Consider the following 21,024-nt stretch of genomic DNA (forward strand, 5'->3'; position numbering starts at 1 on the left):
GTCCTAGCATTTATTGCCTCAAATAATCTCAACTACCAGCCGAGGGAGCCATCTAAAATATGAGTTTGGATTTATTTTAATGTTCTTCTTAAAATAAATTCCCCCAAGTCCAGCTGTCTTTGAGGCTCGACATCATCATATTGTCAGATCACAGCTGGGAGGTCGCAATCATTTGTCACCAGCGGACCGGCAGCTGCCTATTGCTTATCACATAAATGATGGGTCCTTGTCCCATAGGTCCCAATAATTTAACACGCTCTTCACACTGCCCATCCCTTTTCCATGACTCTTTGCTTTAAGATCTGCACTTTTACGTAGCTGTTTTATATAAACATTGACCACCCTTTAAAAATTCTTAGGTTTATACAAATAATGAAGTTTTACAATATATAATCTATACATATCTGTTAAACTATACAGTGGAAGGAAACATTTTAAGTCAAGGATCATCACAGAATTAAATAACTCTAGATCTAAGTTCTTTCAAAGGGATGTTTCACTCCAAATAGCAAGACTATGGCTTTTGTTTTCCCCTCTACATTATTTTGTAGTTTTCATATTGTCTACAGAGTTACATTAAGAACTAAAAAGAATTGCAAAATGAAAGAGTATTTATTCTATTTCATTTCATTCCATTTTCTTGCTGTGTTTTAGACATTTATGTTTTTTCCAGCCCTGCACTGAATTCCCCCTTCTTTTGGTTACAGTACTCCCTGTGTTTTTGGAAGGATCATCCCTCTCCCCTTCTCAGTGCAAGCACAAAGTGAACTGACTCCACCTCTGGCTCTGGGCTGAGTTTGTGACCCAGTATGTGACCAGAGCAGTGAATTCCCCTGACCACCACAGTTAAATGAGAGACAAGCCCAGAGACAACCCCAAGATTTTTCAAGAAGCAACCAGGAAAACTTTTCTGTCTTTTCCTCTAGACTTCCAACTTTGAGGTTATAAGCCTTGAGCTGCTGCTGCTGCTGCTGCTAAGTCGCTTCAGTCGTGTCCGACTCCGTGCGACCCCATAGACGGCAGCCCATGAGGCTCCCCTGTCCCTGGGATTCTCCAGGCAAGAACACTGGAGTGGGTTGCCATGCCTTGAGCAGCTGAGGGCAATTATCTAAAGAGACTGTACCTGGGGTAACAGCAGAACTGAGAGGTGACCAGAGTCTGAGTCCCTACGGCACTGTTTTGAACCTCTCTGATCTCATCTAAAGCTAACTCTACCCCTATTAATAAAGTAAATTAATAAATACCTTTTTTCTTTTCCTTTTTAAAGATAAATACCACCCCCCTTTTTTCTGTTTTTGCTTAAGACATTCTGAATAAGGGTTATGAAAGAGCCCTGATATGTTCTTCTATATGATATTTACCCAGCTACCTTCTTATATTCCACATTAGTCAGCTCTCTCTAGATTTTGCTCTAGCAACAAACAACCCTTACATCTCAATACCTTATAACAGCTAAGATTTATTCTGCACCCTGTTTTGCTGGCTATGTGTCCTCTTTGGCCCTGCTCCAAGTCTCTTTTCATTCTGGGGCTTGGGAAGGAGGAACAGCATCTTCCTCAGTCCCACAGCAGAGGGAGAAGGGCAACGAGCAACCCAGGCCAATATTACTTCTGCTCACACTTCATTGTTCAGTACAAGCCCCGTGAGCAAGCTCAATATCAGTGTTATAGGGAGTTGACACCACCCGCTTCGGGAGAAACCACAGGCGAATGGAAGAGCAGGGATGCACGATTCTCTTATAGGGAAAGGAGTGATAGTTTGGAGAAATAAAACAATCTGCGCATGTTCCAATCAGCCTTTCAGCAGCGGCAGATTACATCATTTCTCCTCTTTTCCTTGCTCCTGTTTTTGAATCCAGCGATATCCTCTTTTATTGAATGTAGTCCTGACTTAACCAGCCCATAAGAAACAGTGAAACTGTTTGCTATCATACTAAGAACAGGAAGCATTTAGCTTTTTATTTTGACCAAAAAGTATTAGTCCAGTTTGCTTGCACAGATCAATCACTAAATAAATACAAGGAACAAAAAGCACGCTGCTGCCTCTCTGGCCCTGTGTCCCTGGGGAAAAGGCTCATGAAAAACATCATTAAAACTGAGACCTTCAATGAAACAAAGATTATGTTATAGAAGAGAAAAGAAAAGTTTCCTTTGGGCGAAATCTCTTTTCAGCTAAGTTCTACCATTGGATAAAAGAAAAGAAAAATCCTCAATACTTTCAGGTTGGTGAAAGTATCTTATGACCAAAACCTGAGATGAAAACAGAAGAGTCACTGTACTGTTTGAGGACAAGCACCAGCGTTTGTATGATGGTCTGTGCTGAGCTTAAGCATGTTGTGAGACCCCAAACCCTCATGCCTTCAGAACGGCACAAGAAATGGCGTGTATTCTGCACTAAAGATCATAGTTAGGTGGTAGCCTGGCAAAATTTTTGTTGTCATGCCCTGTTGGAAGGAAAAAAACCTTTAGACTCATTTTGTCTTATAGAAGACTTCTGTCTCAGTAATTCCAAAGGCCAGAGTATCCTGATAATTAATCTTTTTTATTTTCCTTGCTCTTTATGTTAACTTTCATCTTCAAACAGGAAGGAAAGAGAGCTGCTTCTTGAGTTCAGGACATGCTGAGTGCCTCTCTCTCGCTGGAGGTGTGTCGCGGGGGTGGCCCTTTCCCTGGGGCCCACAGTCTGCTTCCTCTCCTTCCTGTCGTTTCTGTGTGGCTCTTTGGGGAGAGGCCCGGGGAGCCTGCATGAGGCAGCATGGCAGACACCTCTGGGTTCCAGTCTGAGCTCTGATGTTTAGTAGTTGGAATATTAGTTTCCTATGACTGTTTAGTAAATTACCACAACCTTGGTGGCTTAAAGCAGCACAGATTTATTTTCTTACAGTTCTGGAGGCTAGAAGCCCAAAATCAGTTTCACAGGGCTCAGGTCTGTGTTGACAAGGCTGGTCCCTTCTCGAGACTCTAGGGGAGAATTCTTTTCTGGTATTTTCTGGTATCTGGAGGCTGCCTGCATCCTGGACGGCTCCTGATCCTTTCCTTGCATTGCTCTGACCTCTTGTTCCTGTTGTCACGGGGCCTGCTTCCCTCTCATAAGGACCCTCTCATAAGGACCCTTGTGATTATATCATTAGACCCACCTAGATAATCCAGGATAATCTCAAGACCATTCACTTAATCACAGCTACAAAGCCTTTTTTGCCATATAAGGGAGTATATATATATATATATATATATATTCACAGAGTCTGGGGACTGGAGGTGGACATCTTGGGACCTGTATGCAGCCAACATAATGTATGATGTTAGGTGACCTGGAGCTATCCCTTCACATCTCTGGACCTTACTTACTCCTCTCTTCTGTACTATGGGGATGGTAATAAAACCTACATCATAGGGTTGCTGTGACAGTTAAAGATGGCATCAGAGCTTTTTTTGTTGCAAGCAATGGAAAGTTAAAGGCTACTTGAGAAAAAAGTTATGTGTTGAAGGTAAAAAGATAACCCGCAGACACAAAAGGAAATATAAGGGTCTGGCCTAAGAAGCAGATTTAGGGACCCACAGTGCATAGACCCCTCTAGTCTTTGACATTCCACTCAAGATTCCTGCTCCAGAGAAAGGGCATCTGCTTGGCTCAACCTGGGTTTCAGATGCACACCTCAGCCCGGGGAGGGCAAGGCACTGTAACCCACGTTACCCCTGACACGGGGTGGGGAGCAGTCAGAACAAAATCTGAGGGCTGATACCACAAGAAGGGGGAGGGTATGAAAGGCAAATAAAAATGAAAGATATTCTTACTGCAGAGGGCTCACGGTAGGTATTCAAAGAATGATAGCTTTTATCTTATCCTTAATCTTAAGAGAATAGTAACCGTTGCTTTGGCAAGATGAAACACGGGGAGCAGCATGACCAGGCAAGAGAAAGACAGAATATCTGCATTTAACCTCAGCTCTGCCACTGATACATTCTGACACTAAGGGAAGTCCTCTGTTTTCTTATCTGTAATAATACTTATCCCCTCAAAAATGCTTATTGAATGCCTGCCTTTTTCCCGGCACTTTTTCTAGGTACCATAGATACAAAGTACCATAGGTACAAAGATAGAAAGTCTTGGCTCCTGTGGAATTTACCTTGTAAGGACAGACAATAACCAAATTCACAAATAAACATATTGTGTAATGTAAAGAAGACCCAAGAGCTCTGCAGAAAAATAAAGCCGAGTAAGTGGATTGAGAGTCACAGGCCTGGGGTAAGAGGTACTAGTGTTTTTAGGGAAGGCAGGGAAGCTCACTTCTCCAAGGAGGTGACACTGGCACCTGAGTGACACACGGAGGGAGCCAACTTTATGAAGACTGGAAGGAAGAGTGTTCCAGGCAGAGGGAACAGCCACTGCAAAGTCCCAGAGACAGGAACATGGCCAGTGAGGCACGAAGAGACGAGGGAGGCCGAGAGAAGGGGAGGACATGAAGACAAAGAGGCTAGCGAGGCTGCCTCTTTGGTGGGGCCTCGGATGCCATGATGAAGAGTTTGGATTCTTTTTTTTTTCTTTTGAGTGTGATAGGAAACCACTGGAGGGTTCTGAGCAGAAGAGTGAGGTAATCCAATTTATCTTATAAAAAGATCACCCTGGCAGCTGGAGGGGGAGTTGACCAAAGGTTTGCACTACTAGTGCAAACAGAGAGGCCAGTGAACAGGCACTTGCAGGCAGGAGATGATTGTGGCTTGCAGTGGAGAAGGTGAGAAGAGGTCGGATTTGGGATCTACTTTGATGTTGGATGCGGGGTGACAGAGAGCTAAGGCAAGAATGACTTGGAGATTTCAGGCCCACGCAAGTAGCTGAATGGGAAACCATTTACTGAAATGCTTTGGGGAAAATTAGTTAGATATTGAAAGTTAATGGGTTTACTGAAGAATCACAACTTACTGGGAATAAAAACATGAAACCTTTTTTCCTTTTTTTCTCCAGTATCTACATCACCATATTGCTTTGAATCTCTCTTCCATCTAGGAAGTAGCCCTTTAAGAACCTTTTGGCCAAATTCCATAACTTCCTAGTCACTGTTTTTAGATAGTCTAATTTCACTGTTTGAGTTCATCTTGTTTATTTTTAAATCCTGAGTCTTTAGTCTCATCCTGGATGCAAAACTCATCTTCCCCGGTTCCCAGCTCCAGCCACAATTTTCTATGATTCAGGGGTCCTCGACCTTGGAAGATAGAGAAATTACCTCTTTATTTTTACTGATCCCTAACTGAAATTTAGCCTCTCTTTTACTTATGAATGTGGGACACAACTTCAATAGTATCCACAGTAACTGTAACTTTGTCTCTAATAGCAACAATCAGATGTTTTCACATCCAGCTACGGTTGTTACAGTGATCTTGAAATATCATTTACACTTGTCTCTTTCTTCAAATTATATTAGTTAATGGAACTGCCATTAGCACTTTTATTTACAGTATGATTTAGAAGCAAGTAAATTAGTATTTTACCAACAGTTAAAAAAAATATTTTGATAACTGTTGTTGTTGTGTTCAGTCACTCAGTTGTGTTCGACTCTCTGCAACCCCATGGAATGTAGCCCACCAGGCTCCTCTGTCCATGGATTTTCCGAGCAAGAATACTGGAGTGGGTTGCCATTTCTTCTTCCAGGGGATCTTCCCAACCCAGAGATTCCTCTGTGTCTCCTGCATTGGTAGGCTGATTCTTTACCACTGCACCATCTGGGAATCCCATTTTGATAACTGTATTTTAATCTAATTGGTTTGCTTAAAAATCTTATGTATTTACTATTGTATTTTTAAAAATATTATTCAGAGAAGAAATCCAAATTTCCAAAACGTAAAGGGATTATGGCACAAAACAAATTAAGATCTGCTGTGAGAAGTTTGGAAGAGGTGAGGAAGGAGGTGGTCTGCTCTTCCCAGACACCTCTGGAGCAGGAAGAAGGACACAGAAAGAGGCAGAACTCCTTAAGGTCCTCCTTAAACAAGTTTGGAGAAAACATGTACTCAGTTACGAAGAGACTCAATGACACAGCAATCTGGGCATATTTATCGAACAGCATAAAATAACCAGCCCTGGTTTTGAAGATGGTTAAACCTGCAGCCCAAGGGTGAGCACAAGGTCTTGCAGTGTATTGTTAGGGAGCACTGTTGACTGGACCCTTATGTGGCTTCCAATGACAGGGTTGGCAAAATGGGACTTGACCCTGTGTTTATGTGGGAGAATGATTCAGCCCAATGCTGGGTAATAACTGTTTTGTTGGTCTCTCAGAGTGGAGTTGGTGGGCGGGTAAGCAAGAGGTTTCTTGGAACCATTCCTCATGTCATGGAAGCCTGGATTAAAAGAATCCTAGGAGATTCTGGACTTAATGACTAGTCTGGAAGTCCCATTCCAGATAACTTCTACTGCCGGGGTCCCCAGTGTCTGGGATCTAATGTCTGGAGGCATTACTAATCACTAATCTGAAGTGGAGCTAATGTAATAATAATAGAAATAAAGTGCACAATAAAGGTAATGCACTTGAGTCAAACCACCTCCTACCCCTGGCCCATGGAAAAATTGTCATCCATGAAACCAGTCTCTGGTGCCAAAAAAGTTGGGGACCACTAGTCTATTGTACTTCTTCCAAATATTTGAGGTTCAATCCTCAAGATGGTGATGCCTCCAACATAGATTGTTTGGGAAACCAATTAAGGCTGAGGGCAGGGACTGGGTAATCTCTTTTGCTGAATACTGTGAGTAGAGATTTTCAAATGCCAGCCCTATGAATTGGTGAAAGGTTTTATGAATGATGGTTGATTTAAGGCCTGTGTCATTTTGTAAATGACTTTGCATCTAGCTTATTCTTTCATGTTACAAAAAAACAACTTAATCTTTTACCTAATGAAAAGTGGAACAAATTTGGATTTCAAGATTCAGTTTTCAATATAAAGCAGACCATTCTCCTTCCTGCTTTTTCTTCATAAATGCCATTTCAGATGAGATCGGACGCATTCAGAGTGGTATGGCCATAGACCATAAATGCTGTTTCAGATGGTAACTTTCATCTTGCAGCTGGATGGAGAAATTAATAAAGACTAACATCTCAGATTCTCTTGTGCATTTTGTGAGTATGCTATAACTTCTCTAGGTTCTGAAATATTTTGCTGATCCTCCAAAAATTGTCGGGAGCAGGGGAAGAGTTGTGTGTGTGTGTGTGTGTGTGTGCACATGTGTGTATTTATATATACGTGTGTACACAGTCAGAAGAGTACATTCTTGTTCCTTCTCAAAATTACAGAATCAATTGTGATTCAAATAGATTTAATTCAGGTTTGAGGAAAAAAAGGAAGAAGAGCTGACAAATGTGCACTACCAATAAGACAATTCTTGGAAACACTCAGCAGTACTGTTGCGCCATTGGAATGCTCAAACCTGTTTGCACGGGGATGGGGTTCGGCGGTCCAGTTTAAGCCCATGGGAGCCTCAGCTGCCTTCTCCTGGGATTGACACTCTTGTTTCCCCTCCCCTCCCCAGTTCCCCAAAGATGAGCAGTCACCTCTACTTGATCTCAATTTTTATTTGACCTGAAGCCAGTTGCACTGATTCCAAGAGAGAGAAAAGGGCTTGAAATGGCTTCTATCCTTTTGAGCTGGGCTGCTGAAATGACTAATAATTCCTAGGGACTTCTCTCCAAAGATTAAGTGCTCTTCTTCTGCCCTGATTCACACTTATTCTTGGTTTGGGAACTAGACAGTTCAGTTCAGTCACTCAGTTGTGTCTGACTCTTTGTGACCCCATGGACTGCAGCACGCCAGGCCTCCCTGTGCATCACTAACTCCTGGAGTTTACTCAAACTCATGTCCATTGTGTTGGTCATGCCATCCAACCATCTCATCCTCTGTTGTCCTCTTCTCCTCCTGCCTTCAATCTTTCCCAGCATCAGGGTCTTTTCCAATGAGTTGGTTCTTCGAATCAGGTGGCCAAATTATTGGAATTTCAGCTTTAGCATCAGTCCTTCCAATGAATATTCAGGACTGATTTCCTTTAGGATGGACTGGTTGGATCTCCTTGCAGTCCAAGGGACTCTCAAGAATCTTCTCCAACACCACAGTTCAAAAGCATTAATTCTTCGGCACTCAGCTTTCTTTATATTTCAACTCTGACATCCATACACAACTACTGGAAAAACCATAGCTTTGACTAAACAGAGCTTTGTTGGCAAAGAAATGTCTCTGCTTTTTAATATCTGTCTAGGTTGGTCATAGCTTTTTTTCCCAAGGATCAAGCGTCTTTTAATTTCATGCATGGCTATGGTCACCCTCTGCAGTGATTTTGGAGCCCCCCAAAATAAAGTCTTTCACTGTTCCCATTGTTCCCCTGTCTATTTGCCATGAAGTGATGGGACCAGATGCCATGATCTCAGCTTTCTGAATGTTGAGTTGTAAGCCAACTTTTTCACTTTCCTCTTTCACTTTCATCAAGAACTAGACAGAGCCCCATTATTTCACCAGGAAAGCCGGGGTGTCATTAAATGTGGCCTCACATTACTGCTTAAAGGCCTAATAGAAATCTCATTTCGCTTTTTGGAGATGCCATTGTGATGCAAAGTGATCTGGGGTCTCATTACTACCGGAAGTCCTTTGTTGGACTGACCGGGCCTGTTGTGTCCCCCGATTCTCCATCTCCTCTCCTGCTGCTGCTGCTGCTGCTAAGTTGCTTCAGTCGTGTCTGACTTTGTGCGACCCCATAGACGGCAGCCCACCAGGCTCCCCCATCCCTGGGATTCTCCAGGCAAGAACACTGGAGTGGGTTGCCATTTCCTTCTCCAATGCATGAAAGTGAAAAGCAAAAGTGAAGTCGCTCTGTTGTGTCCGACTCTTAGCAACCCCATGGACTGCAGCCTACCAGAACCCTCTGTCCATGGGATGTTCCAGGCAAGAGTACTGGAGTGGGGTGCCATTGCCTTCTCCTATCCTATCCTATGGCTATTCCAAAACAGGGATATGGATACTTTGAGGATTTCATGATATCAGTACAGAGAAACATACTGAAAACAAGAAAACTGCAGCTCCATAGAAAGGCACCAGCATGCCTCCCCTCAGATACTCATGACACACTCCACTTTGTTCTGCTGTCCTGACACTGGATTTCTCTGTGGAGCATCAGGCAAATGAACACCTGCCAAGTTATTGCTGTAAGAATTAATCAAGAGGGCAATTTCAATGATTACAACGTCTCCTCGCTCATTTTTTTTTCCTTCCAGACAAATGGCTGTGCTTTCCTCTGTTGAACACTCACAGCCCCTAGACCCTGAATTCCATGTGAAAGAACTTTTGAGTTGTCCTCCTCTTTTCTGTGGACCACTTCCTGTGGGCAGTCTAAATTCTCAGCAGGAAAGGGTCAGTGACCTTGGAAGATGCATGTCACCCCTCTATGCCTGAGTCTCTTCACTCTAAAAGGACAACAACAGCTCATTATTAACGTTGTGAGGATTTAATGAAACAGCACATGGAAAGAGCTCAGTGCGCTGGGCCAAGCAGAGGCTCATCCCACGAAGATTTATTGAGTGTCTACTGTGTGCCAGACATGCTCCCAACTGCTGGAAATGCCAGAGGAGCAAACGCAGGCCCAGTTTCTGTTCTTATGGAGCTTTCAGTCCAGTTGAGGAGTAGGATGTTAATTAGACAATCACACAGATTTATATCTCCAAATTGGGCCAAGGACTAGGAAGGAAAATTATACAGTGGCCCTGATCTAATGAAAGCACATGGTTTCATAACATTTGAGTGGCGATCGGAAGAAAGAATATGAGTAAACTGGGAGAAAGAGGTCTCAGCCCCAATGCGCCTTTGATCACATTAGGAAAAAGGGCCTCTGTCCTGGAACAGAAGTGGCAGAGCATGTGCTGGGGTTTCAGTGCCTCTGGCCCATCTGTTGGGAGCCTTTGAGGAGAGAACAACTCACACAACTGTATGCAGTGATCTGGCTGGAAGTAAGAGGATATTGGAGACAGAAGAAAGCCCCTCTGCCAAGGCCCTGAGGTGGGAGGGCACGTTGGAGGAGATGAAAGGGGCCCCTCTGGTTGGAGCCAAGGAGCAAGGCTGGTGGGAGGGGAGTCAGGGTGCTCTGAGCATGTCAGCTGGCATTGATGCACGATAGCATTATTCTCACGAAGTCACTGCCAACCCACCAAGGTCTCTTCAGAAACACCAAGGTTTTTCTAGATGCTATTGATTTTTAACTAGTGAAGGAAAATTCCTTCAGGGATGTGATTTGCTGGTGTCAGACAACTGAGATTGACAGAATAAGGGCAATGTACAAGGAGAAATGTTTAATGAGAAAGCAGGGAGACCATGTGCCTCCAGAAAAACACAAATACTCTCTTAAAGCCCAGAAAACTAGATATTAGGCAAAAAGAAGTGGGAACAAAAAACAGAACAACCAAACAAAAAAGCAAATAAAAGCACAGCATTAGGGAAAGGTTTCTAACAGCACTATCATTTGGAGGTTGTAATTCTCTCTCCAAAGAAGTAGACTCTCCTTTCCTTGGTCTCCTAAGAAAGACCCACCCCGCTGGAGACCCAGGGCCTGGCAACACTGCACTTGCTAGAAAAATGGTCCTGATCACCCCTCAGGTTCTTTCTGGCTTTGATGTCTTTGATTTTGGAGTAATCCAAAAGAGTATTCATTAATTCACACAAATATACTGTATCAAGGGTGGAATTTTTTGTTGTTTTTAAGTCTGAGTGTAGTGGAAAATAAAACCCCAGATCCTAGAGAATTGTGCATTGTTGCCTGTTAGTTCTGGAATCTGTCGGGCTGGACATCTGCAAGCGGTGGCCCAGTGGAGGGCTGGTGTCAGCACAAATTGTGAGGGAAGCCTGGGCTTGGGGAATTGGGTAAGTCTGGATCCAGATGCTGTTGAGGACGCTTACAAGCTATGTGACCCTGAGCAGGTGAGTCAACCTCTCTCCGTACACAGTAAGAGTGGCTGTAAACTCAAGTGATGACTGTCATTAGGGATAGCCTTGCAGCCAAGACTCTCGGGGATCCCCCACATGCAAAGTCATTTCTGGGGATCCTGCCTGGAGAGCAGCCTCCACGTCACCTACATTCTTTCAGGGATTTATTTCTTTGCATTATATTTGAAAAGTCCTGACTTTTGGTCTTTCAGAGATAGCAGTGCTTTGGGGAAACATAAGGGATCAGAATTAAGTCAGACTTGTAAAATCTTGTCAGCAGTTGGTAATCTCTAAACTGCTTTTAGGAAATAAACAACAAAAAAAAGCATTTAGTCATTTTAAATGCGGTATTCATGATCAAAAATCCCATCATAATCATAGAATCCCACAAGAGCAGACACTGTCAATTTAACCAGCACTTGAGATATTTTATTGCTCATTAAGATGTAATAGAAAAACAACTTTAAAATGTGCTTGACTTAAAACCACATTAAACTAGAATGTACACCAATCAGAGAAAATTGCAATATTTCAGGAAAGAAATGAGCTACTTAATCTCTCTCCAAAAAAGAGCCTTTTGTTATGTCTCAGTCATGATGCTATATCTAAAGGTGGCTTCTGCTTTTTCTTTTACTTTAAGGTCACATATGCAGCTTTCCAGGAGAAGGAAATGGCAACCCACTCCAGTATTCTTGCTTGGAGAATCTTTTGGACAGAGGAGCCTGGCGGGCTACTGTCCATAGGGTTGCACAGAGTCAGGCACAACTGAAGCACTTTAGTAGGCATGCACGCATTGGAGAAGGCAATGGCAACCCACTCCAGTATTCTTGCCTGGAGAATCCCAGGGACAGAGGACCCTGGTGGGCTGCCATCTATGGGGTCGCACCAAGTTGGACACGACTAAAGTGACTTAGCAGCAGCAGCAGCATGCAGCTTTCCAACCTGAGCCCTTCAAAACAGAGCAGGCTAATAATGATTTAAGAGTATGCTGGTTAAAAAAAAAAAATTCCATCCAAGATTTTAAAACAAATGCTAACTCAAGCCTAAACTTTTCTATGAAAAATGACATTGTTGCTTTCTAAGAATGGGACTGGATGAGGCACTTAATCAGAGAGGCCATTATGTTGTCAAAGGCTCTGCTGAGGCGGTAAGACAGATTCTCATGGGCTTATGACCATTTTATTGCCTTTCAGCCCACGGCCGGCAATCCCGCTCTCCCTCCTGCTGACAGCATCGGAAGCAGCACTCTGTATCCAGTCCTTCTGGAGAGCCTATCTGGTAAGCGTCATGTGCAATTTTGGCATTCCGTCTGATGGGGAATTTGTGTACTGTGAAGGACTCGAGGGAAACCCTGGAGACGAATTTGAAACACAGGTTAGGATAGCTAACATCCAGACCTTGGAAACAGGATTCTCTGTAAAACAGGTCTTAAAGAGTAATTTAGAATTTCTACCAAAACTTATTTCACAATTGTCATTAAAACTACCCTGCAACCTTTCTAATATTTTACTTTTTATTGAGGTAACTTTAGTTTATAACACTTTCTACGTTTCGTGTGTATGACATATTCCTGCCTTGTATGCACTACAGCATGCTCACCAACAGAAATTTTGTTTCCATCCATCACCCTACAGTTGATCTCCATTACCCATCTCACCCTCCCCCAGCCTCTTCCCCTCTGGTAATCTTTATCTCCATATTGCTTTGGTTTGGTTCATTTATTTTATGTTTTGGTTTGTCTTTTTTTTTTAATATTCCACATATAAGTGAAATTATTCAGAATTTGTCTTTCTTCATCTTACTTAGTGTAATACCCTCAAGGTCTAACCATGTTGTTGCAAGTGGCAGGATTTCTTTTTTTGTGTGACTGAGTAATATTTCAGTGTGTGTGTGTGTGTGTGTGTGTGTGTGTGTGTGTGTGTGTGTGTGTGTGTATTACATCTTTACTCATTCATCCATTGATGGGCACTTATTTTGTTTCCCTATCTTGGCTATTGTGAACAATGCTGTGGTGAAAATAGAGGTGTGTGAATATATATATGCTGCTACCGCTGCTAAGTCACTTCAGTCATGTCCAACTCTGTGCGACCCCATAGACGGCAGCCCACCAGGCTCCCCCATCCCTGGGATTCTCCAGGCAAGAACACTGGAGTGGGTTGCCATTTCCTTCTCCAATGCATGAAAGTGAAAAGTGAAAGTGAAGTCGCTCAGTTGTGTCCAACCCTCAGCAACCCCATGGACTGCAGCCTTCCAGGCTCCTCCATCCATGGGATTTTCCAGGCAAGAGTACTGGAGTGGGGTGCCATTGCCTTCTCCGGAATATATATATATTCAAATTAGTGTTTTCATATTCTTTGGATAATTACCCAGAAGTGGAATAGCTGGATCATATGATGTTCTATTTTTATGTTTTTGAGGGATCATAATGTGTTCCAGAGTGTTTTCACCAGTTTACATTCCCACCAACAGTGCACAAGCTTTTCCTTTTCTCCACATCTTTATGAACACTCATTATTTCTTGACTTTTTGATGATACCCATTACAATAAGGATGCTGAGCATCTTTTCATGAGCCTATTGACCATACTTATGTCTTCTCTGTAAAATATCTATTCATCTCTTGTGTCTTTTTAAAGAGTTTTGCTGTTGCTGAATTGTGTAAGTTCTTTGTATATTTTGGATATTAACCCTTTATCAGATATATGATTTGCAAATACCATGTCTCATTCGGTAGATTGTCTTTTTGTTTTGTTGATTGTTTCCTTCTCTGTGCAAAAGCTTTTTAGTTTGATGTAGTACCACTTTTTTTTTCTTTTATCTCCCTTGCCTGAGGAGACATATCCAGAAATATATTGCTAAGACCAAAGTCTAAGATCATACTTCATATATTTTTTCCTAGGAGTTTTATCATTTCAAGCCTTGCATTCGTTCAAGTATTTAGTTCATTTTGAGTTGATTTTTGTGTGTGGTGAATATTGGACTACTTTCATTTTTTAGCATGCGGCCACTCAGTTTTCCCAACAACGTTTATTGAAGAGACTATCCTTTCTCCGCTGGATGTTCTTTGCTCCTTCTTTTAAAAAATTAATTTATTTATTTTACTTTATAATATTGTATTGGTTTTGCCACACATTGACTTGAATCCACCATGAGTGTACATGTGTTCCCCATCCTGAACCCCCGTCCCACCTCCCTCCCCATCCCATCCCTGTGGGTCATCCCAGTGCAACAGCCCCGAGCACCCTGTATCATGCATCAAACCTGGACTGGCGATTCGTTTCACATATGATATTTTACATGTTTCAATGCCATTCTCCCATATCATCCCACCCTCGCCCTCTCCCACAGAGTCCAAAAGACTGTTCAATACATCTATGTCTCTTTTGCTGTGTCGCATACAGGGTTATCATTACCTTCTTTCTAAATTTCATATATATGCGTTAGTATGCTGTATTGGTGTTTTTCTTTCTGGCTTACTTCACTCTGTATAATAGGCTCCAGTTTCATCCACCTCATCAGAACTGATTCAAATGTATTCTTTTTAATGGCTGAGTACTATTCCATTGTGTGTATGTACCACAGCTTTCTTATCCATTCATCTGCTGATGGACATCTAGATTGCTTCCATGTTCTGGCTATTATAAACAGTGCTGCGATGAACACTGGGGTACGCATGTCTCTTTCGATTCTGGTTTCCTCAGTGTGTATGCCCAGCAGTGGGATTGCTGTGTCATATGGCAGTTCTATTTCCAGTTTTTTAAGGAATCTCCACACTGTTTTTATAGTGGCTGTACTAGTTTGCATTCTCACCAACAGTGTAAGAGGGTTCCCTTTTCTCCACACCCTCTCCAGCATTTATTGCTTGTAGACTTTTGGATAGCAGCCATTCTGACTGGCATGAAATGGAACCTCATTGTGGTTTTGATTTGCATTTCTCTGATAATGAGTGATATTGAGCATCTTTTCATGTGTTTGTTAGCCATCTGTATGTCTTCTTTGGAGAAATGTCTGTTTAGTTCTTTGGCCCACTTTTTGAATGGGTCTTTTATTTTTCTGGAAAGAAGCTGCAGGAGTTGCTTGTATATTTTTGAGATTAATTCTTTGTCCATTGCTTCATTTGCTATTATTTTCTCCTATTCTGAAGGCTGTCTTTTCACCTTGTGTATAGTTTCCTTTGTTGTGCAGAAGCTTTAAATTTTAATTAGGTCCCATTTGTTTATTTTTGCTTTTATTTCCAATATTCTGGGAGGTGGGTCATAGAGGATCCTGCTGTGATTTATGTCATGGAGTGTTTTGCCAATGTTTTCCCCTAGGAGTTTAATAGTTTCTGGTCTTACATTTAGATCTTTAATCCATTTTGAGTTTATTTTTGTGTATGGTGTCAGAAAGTGTTCAAGTTTCATTCTTTTACAAGTGATTGACCAGTTTTCCCAGCACCACTTGTTAAAGAGATTGTCTTTTCTCCATTATATATTCTTGCCTCCTTTGTCAAAGATAAGGTGTCCATAGGTGTGTGGATTTATCTCTGGACTTTCTATTTTGTTCCATTGATCTATATTTCTGTCTTTGTGCCAGTACCATACTGTCTTGATGACTGTGGCTTTGTAGTAGAGCCTGAAGTCAGGCAGGTTGATTCCTCCAGTTCCACTCTTCTTTCTCAAGATTGCTTTGGCTCTTCAAGGTTTTTCATATTTCCATACAAATTGTGAAATTATTTGTTCTAGTTCTCTGAAAAATACCGTTGGTAGCTTGAAGGGGATTGCATTCAATCTATAGATTGCTTTGGGTAATATACTCATTTTCACTATATTGATTCTTCTGATCCATGAACACGGTATATTTCTCCATCTATTTGTGTCCTCTTTGATTTCTTTCACCAGTGTTTTATAGTTTTCTATATATAGGTCTTTAGTTTCTTTAGGTAGATATATTCCTAAGTATTTTATTCTTTTCGTTGCAATGGTGAATGGAATTGTTTCCTTAATTTCTCTTTCTGTTTTCTCATTGTTAGTGTATAGGAATGCAAGGGATTTCTGTGTGTTGATTTTATGTCCTGTAACTTTACTATATTCATTGATTAGCTCTAGTAATTCTCTAGTGGAGTCTTTAGGGTTTTCTATGTAGAGGATCATGTCATCTGCAAACAGTGAGAGTTTTACTTCTTCTTTTCCAATCTGGATTCCTTTTATTTCTTTTTGTGCTCCGATTGCTGTGGCCAAAACTTCCCAAACTATGTTGAATAGTTGTGGTGAGAGTGGGCACCCTTGTCTTTTTCCTGACTTTAGGGCAAATGCTTTCAATTTTTCACCATTGAGGGTAATGTTTGCTAAGGGTTTGTCATATATAGCTTTTATTATGTTGAGATATGTTCCTTCTATTCCTGCTTTCTGGAGGGTTTTCTTAAAATCATAAATGGATGTTGAATTTTGCATCTATTGAGATAACCATATGGTTTTTATTTTTCAATTTGTTAATGTGGTGTATTACATTGATTGATTTGTGGATATTGAAGAATCCTTGCATCCCTGGGATAAAGCCCACTTGGTCATGATGTATGATCTTTTTAATATGTTTTTGGATTCTGTTTGCTAGAATTTTGTTAAGGATTTTTGCATCTATGTTCATCAGTGATATTGGCCAGTAGTTTTCTTTTTTTGTGGCATCTTTGTCTGGTTTTGGTATTAGGGTGATGGTGGCCTCATAGAATGAGTTTGGAAGTTTACCTTCCTCTGCAATTTTCTGGAAGAGCTTGAGTAGGATAGGTGTTAGTTCTCTAAATTTTTGGTAGAATTCAGCTGTGAAGCCATCTGGTCCTGGGCTTTTGTTTGTTGGAAGATTTCTAATTACAGTTTCAATTTCCATGCTTGTGATGGGTCTGTTAAGATTTTCTATGTCTTCCTGGTTCAATTTTTGAAAGTTGTACTTTTCTAAGAATTTGTCCATTTCTTCCAAGATGTCCATTTTATTTGCATATAGTTGCTGATAATAGCCTCTTATGATCCTTTGTATTTCTGTGTTGTCTGTTGTGATCTCTCCATTTTCATTTCTAATTTTGTTGATTTGATTTTTCTCCCTTTGTTCTTGATGAGTCTGGCTAATGGTTTGTCAATTTTATTTATCTTTTCAAAGAACCAGCTTTTGGTTTTGTTTATTTTTGCTATGGCCTCTTTTGTTTCTTTTGCATTTATTTCTGCCCTAATTTTTAAGATTTCTTTCCTACTACTAACCCTGGGTTCTCCATTTCTTCCTTTTCTAGTTGCTTTAGGTGTAGAGTTAGGTTATTTATTTGATTTTTTCTTATTTCTTGAGGTAAGCCTGTATTGCTATGAACCTGCCCCTTAGTACTGCTTTTACAGGGTCCCATAGGTTTTGGGTTGTTGTGTTTTCATTTTCATTCATTTCTATGGATATTTTGATTTCTTCTGTGATTTGTTGGTTATTCAGCAGCATGTTGTTCAGCCTCCATATGTTGGGGTTTTTAATAGCTTTTCTCCTGTTTTGTTCAGTTCAGTTCAGTCACTCAGTTGTGTCTGACTCTTTGCGACCTTGTGAATCGCAGCACGCCAGGCCTCCCTGTCCATCACCATCTCCCAGAGTTCACTCAAACTCATGTTCATCGAGTCAGTGATGCCATCCAGCCATCTCATCCTCTGTCGTCCCCTTCTCCTCCTGCCCCCAATCCCTCCCAGCATCAGAGTCTTTTCCAATGGGTCAACTCTTCACATGAGGTGGCCAAAGTACTCTTAGCAACCCCATGGACTGCAGCCCACCAGGCTCCTCCGTCCATGGGATTTTCCAGGCAAGAGTACTGGAGTGGGGTGCCATTGCCTTCTCCGTGCAAGGTAATAGGTTATAAAAATGAAAATTAAAGGAGTAATGGGGACTTAAACATAACAAATAAAATAAAAGATTTTTTTTTAATTAAAAAAATAATAGTAAAAGTATATCTAAGACTTTCTCTGGAGCTGTTGCTTACAGTGTGGGATCAGTTCATTTTCAGATAGTTCCTTGATCCAGCTTGTACTTCTCATGGTCTATAGGCCCCTTCCTATGTGGTCAGTGCTAAGTACAGGGTTTTACTCTATCGCACCTGTCACTTCCAAAGCCGTTCCCTCTGCTTATTTTAGCTTCTTCTGTTTGCTGGTCTCTTCAGTGTCTAATTTCCACCCTGACACAAGGGGTGCAATGGTGGTCACTTTCTTTTAGGCTTGCTTGTTCAGTTGTGCTATGGGGAGGGAGGAACACTGCAAACAAATATCACTGGTGTGTGTTCACAGTGATTCAGCCACACTGGGTTTGCCCACACTCACGGCATGGGTGCTTTCCCAGTCTACACTGCTCAGACTCTAGGTTGCTCTGCCGGGAACTATCCGATGCGTGCCTTGGTTTGCATGCACTTCTCAGGTCTAAGCTGTTCAGGTTCAGGTTCAGTTTCTCAGGTACTCCACAAAGGCGCAGACTTGGTTGGGCCTGTGTTTTGTGCCCATCCCAGGTCCAAGTGGAGAAGGCAATGGCACCCCACTCCAGTACTCTTGCCTGGAAAATCCCATGGATGGAGGAGCCTGGTAGGCTGCAGTCCTTGAGGTCGCTGAGGGTTGGACACGACTGAGCGACTTCACTTTCACTTTTCACTTTCATGCATTGGAGATGGAAATGGCAACCCACTCCAGTGTTCTTGCCTGGAGAATCCCAGGGATGGGGGAGCCTGGTGGGCTGCCGTCTATGGGGTCGCACAGAGTCGGACACGACTGAAGTGACTTAGCAGCAGCAGCAGGTCCAAGTAGCTCAGGTGACCAGTTCCTTGGAACGTGTAGTCGTCCCCACTTGAAGGCTGTGACTTATCCCCTCCCCTGTCCCAGCCGCTTGGTTTTTGGGTATACACGCGCGCACCGTGTTTCTCTTCTGGGAAGCTGATCTCTGGCTGTGACCCTCCTGGCAGGTGTTGACTGTCCAGAATCCCAAAAATCTTGGTTAGCGAAGAAGTCTGCTTGCAGTTTGGTATAGGATGCCTCTCTGGGGCCGTGATTGCCCCCTTCTGGCTCTGGCTGCCCTTGCCTGCCTGTCTCCAGCGGGGGATGGGCCAGTCCACAGCCAGCTAGCTCTGCTCAGTCCTTTGTTCTGTGAGCGTGCCTGGCAGTAGTTAGGGCTTTTAGCGGGATCTCAGGATAGCTATTCCACAGTCTGGGTTGCTATCTCAAGCTAGTTCCCTCAGATTGCCCTCAGGGCATTGAGGCATGGAGCAATGCCGCCCGCTCCTCCATGTCCCTCCCCTTCTTGCTAGTGGGAGATGTGAGTGTCTGGGCTGTTGCACCACTGAGAGTTGCTGTTAGGCACGTAATCTGTGGGGTTTAATTATTTATTTTTCCTCCTGGTTATTTTGCTCTCTGAGATTCCAAGGCTCACCACAGACCCGCTAGAGAGAGTGTTTCTCGGTGTTTGGAAACTTCTCTCTTTTTTAAGACTCCCTTCCCGGGACGAATCTACGTCCCTACCTCTTTTGCCTCTCTTTTTATCTTTTATATTTTGTCCTACCTCCTTTCAAAGACAATGGGCTGCTTTACTGGGTGCCTGATGTCCTCTGCCAGCATTCAGAAGTTGTTCTGTAGAATTTGCTTGGCGCTCAAATGTTCTTTCGATGAATTTGTGGGGGAGAAAGTGGTCTCTCCGTCCTATTCCTCCACCATCTTAGGACCCCTACCTGCTCCTTTGTTGTAAATTAGTTATCCATATATGTATGGTTTTATTTCTGGGCACTCATTTATGTTCCATTGATCTATGTAACTGTCTTTCTGCCGACACCATACTGTTTTGATTACTATAACTTTGTAATATAGCTTGAAATCAGCTTTGTTCATTTTTCTCAGGATTGCTTTGGCTATTTGAAGTCTTTTGTGATTCCATATAAATTTTAGAATTTTAAATTCTGTTTCTGTGAAAAATGTCCTTGGAATTTTGATAAGGATCATATTGAATCTGTCTGCATAAGTAATATTGACATTTTAATCATGTTAATGCTTCCAATCCATACGCATGAAATATCTGTCCGTTTATTTGTGTATTATTCAATTTCTTTTAGCAATATCTTATAGTTTTTAGAGTACAAGTCTTTTGCCTCTTTAGTTAAATTTATTCCAAGATATTTTATCCTTTTTGTTGTTATCTTAAATGGGATTGTTTTCTTAATTTCTCTTCCTGCTACCTAATTGTTTGCATGTAGAAATGCAATAGATTTTTGTATAATGATTTTGTACCCTGTAACTTTACTGTATTCATTTATTATTTTTTAATATTTTTTGTAGCATCTTAAGGATTTTCTGTATATAAAATTATGCCATCCTCATATTGTAGCAGTTTTACTTCATTCTTTCCAATTTGAATGTCTTTTATTTCTTTTTCTTGCCTAGTTGCCTGGGTTAGGGCTTCTAATACTATGTTGAATAAAAGTGGTGAGAGTGGGCATCCTTGTCTTGTTCTTGATTTTAGAGGGGGAGTGTTACTAATCCAAACTCAGGTGTTCTCACCAGATGCACAGTAAAACCAATCTACTGGCACTGGGTTGTGGTGAAGGAAAGTACAGTATTTATTGCAGGTTACCAAACAAGGGGAATGGGCAGCTAATGCTCAAAAGACCCGATCTCCCTGGGAAAGATTTATAGAGACAGTGTTAGAGGTGAAAGTCGCAGGGAACCTAATCATCTCATAGACAACTTTCTGATTGGTAGACAGTGAGGATGGTATTTCAGGAAGCTCTATAATCAATTTTCCAACTCCAGCTGGTCTAGAGTCTATGAGTATAGGGCCAGTGGTTTTGACCTGGTGGGGGTCTAGTTTTTACTACATTTAATATTAATTTTTTCTTAAAATTAACAAAAACCTTTACTTCCTTAAACACTCTGAAGGAAAAGTATAGTCTCCCACCATAGGAAGTAAAAAATTTCTGAGTGTAGTATAGTATACATAAGATTTACCATTTTAACCAATTTTGTGTACAGTTCAGTGGCATTAAGTACACTTGCATTGTTTTGCAATCATCACTACCATTCATCTTCTAAACTGAAATTCTGTACCCATTAAGTCCCTAT

General features: G+C 41.8%; 1 protein-coding gene across 1 annotated transcript in view; it reads left to right on the plus strand.

Moving 5' to 3' along the window:
* Positions 1 to 21,024, plus strand: part of IQCK (IQ motif containing K) — a 151,755-nt gene that overhangs the window by 62,727 nt on the left and 68,004 nt on the right. Inside the window, exon 7 of the mRNA XM_005697542.3 lies at positions 12,137 to 12,221. Within this exon, the coding sequence (XP_005697599.3) occupies positions 12,137 to 12,221 (85 nt within the window). The remainder of the gene's footprint in view (positions 1 to 12,136; positions 12,222 to 21,024) is intronic.

The sequence above is a fragment of the Capra hircus genome, chromosome 25 (assembly GCF_001704415.2).
Source record: "Capra hircus breed San Clemente chromosome 25, ASM170441v1, whole genome shotgun sequence".
Taxonomy (NCBI): domain Eukaryota; kingdom Metazoa; phylum Chordata; class Mammalia; order Artiodactyla; family Bovidae; genus Capra; species Capra hircus.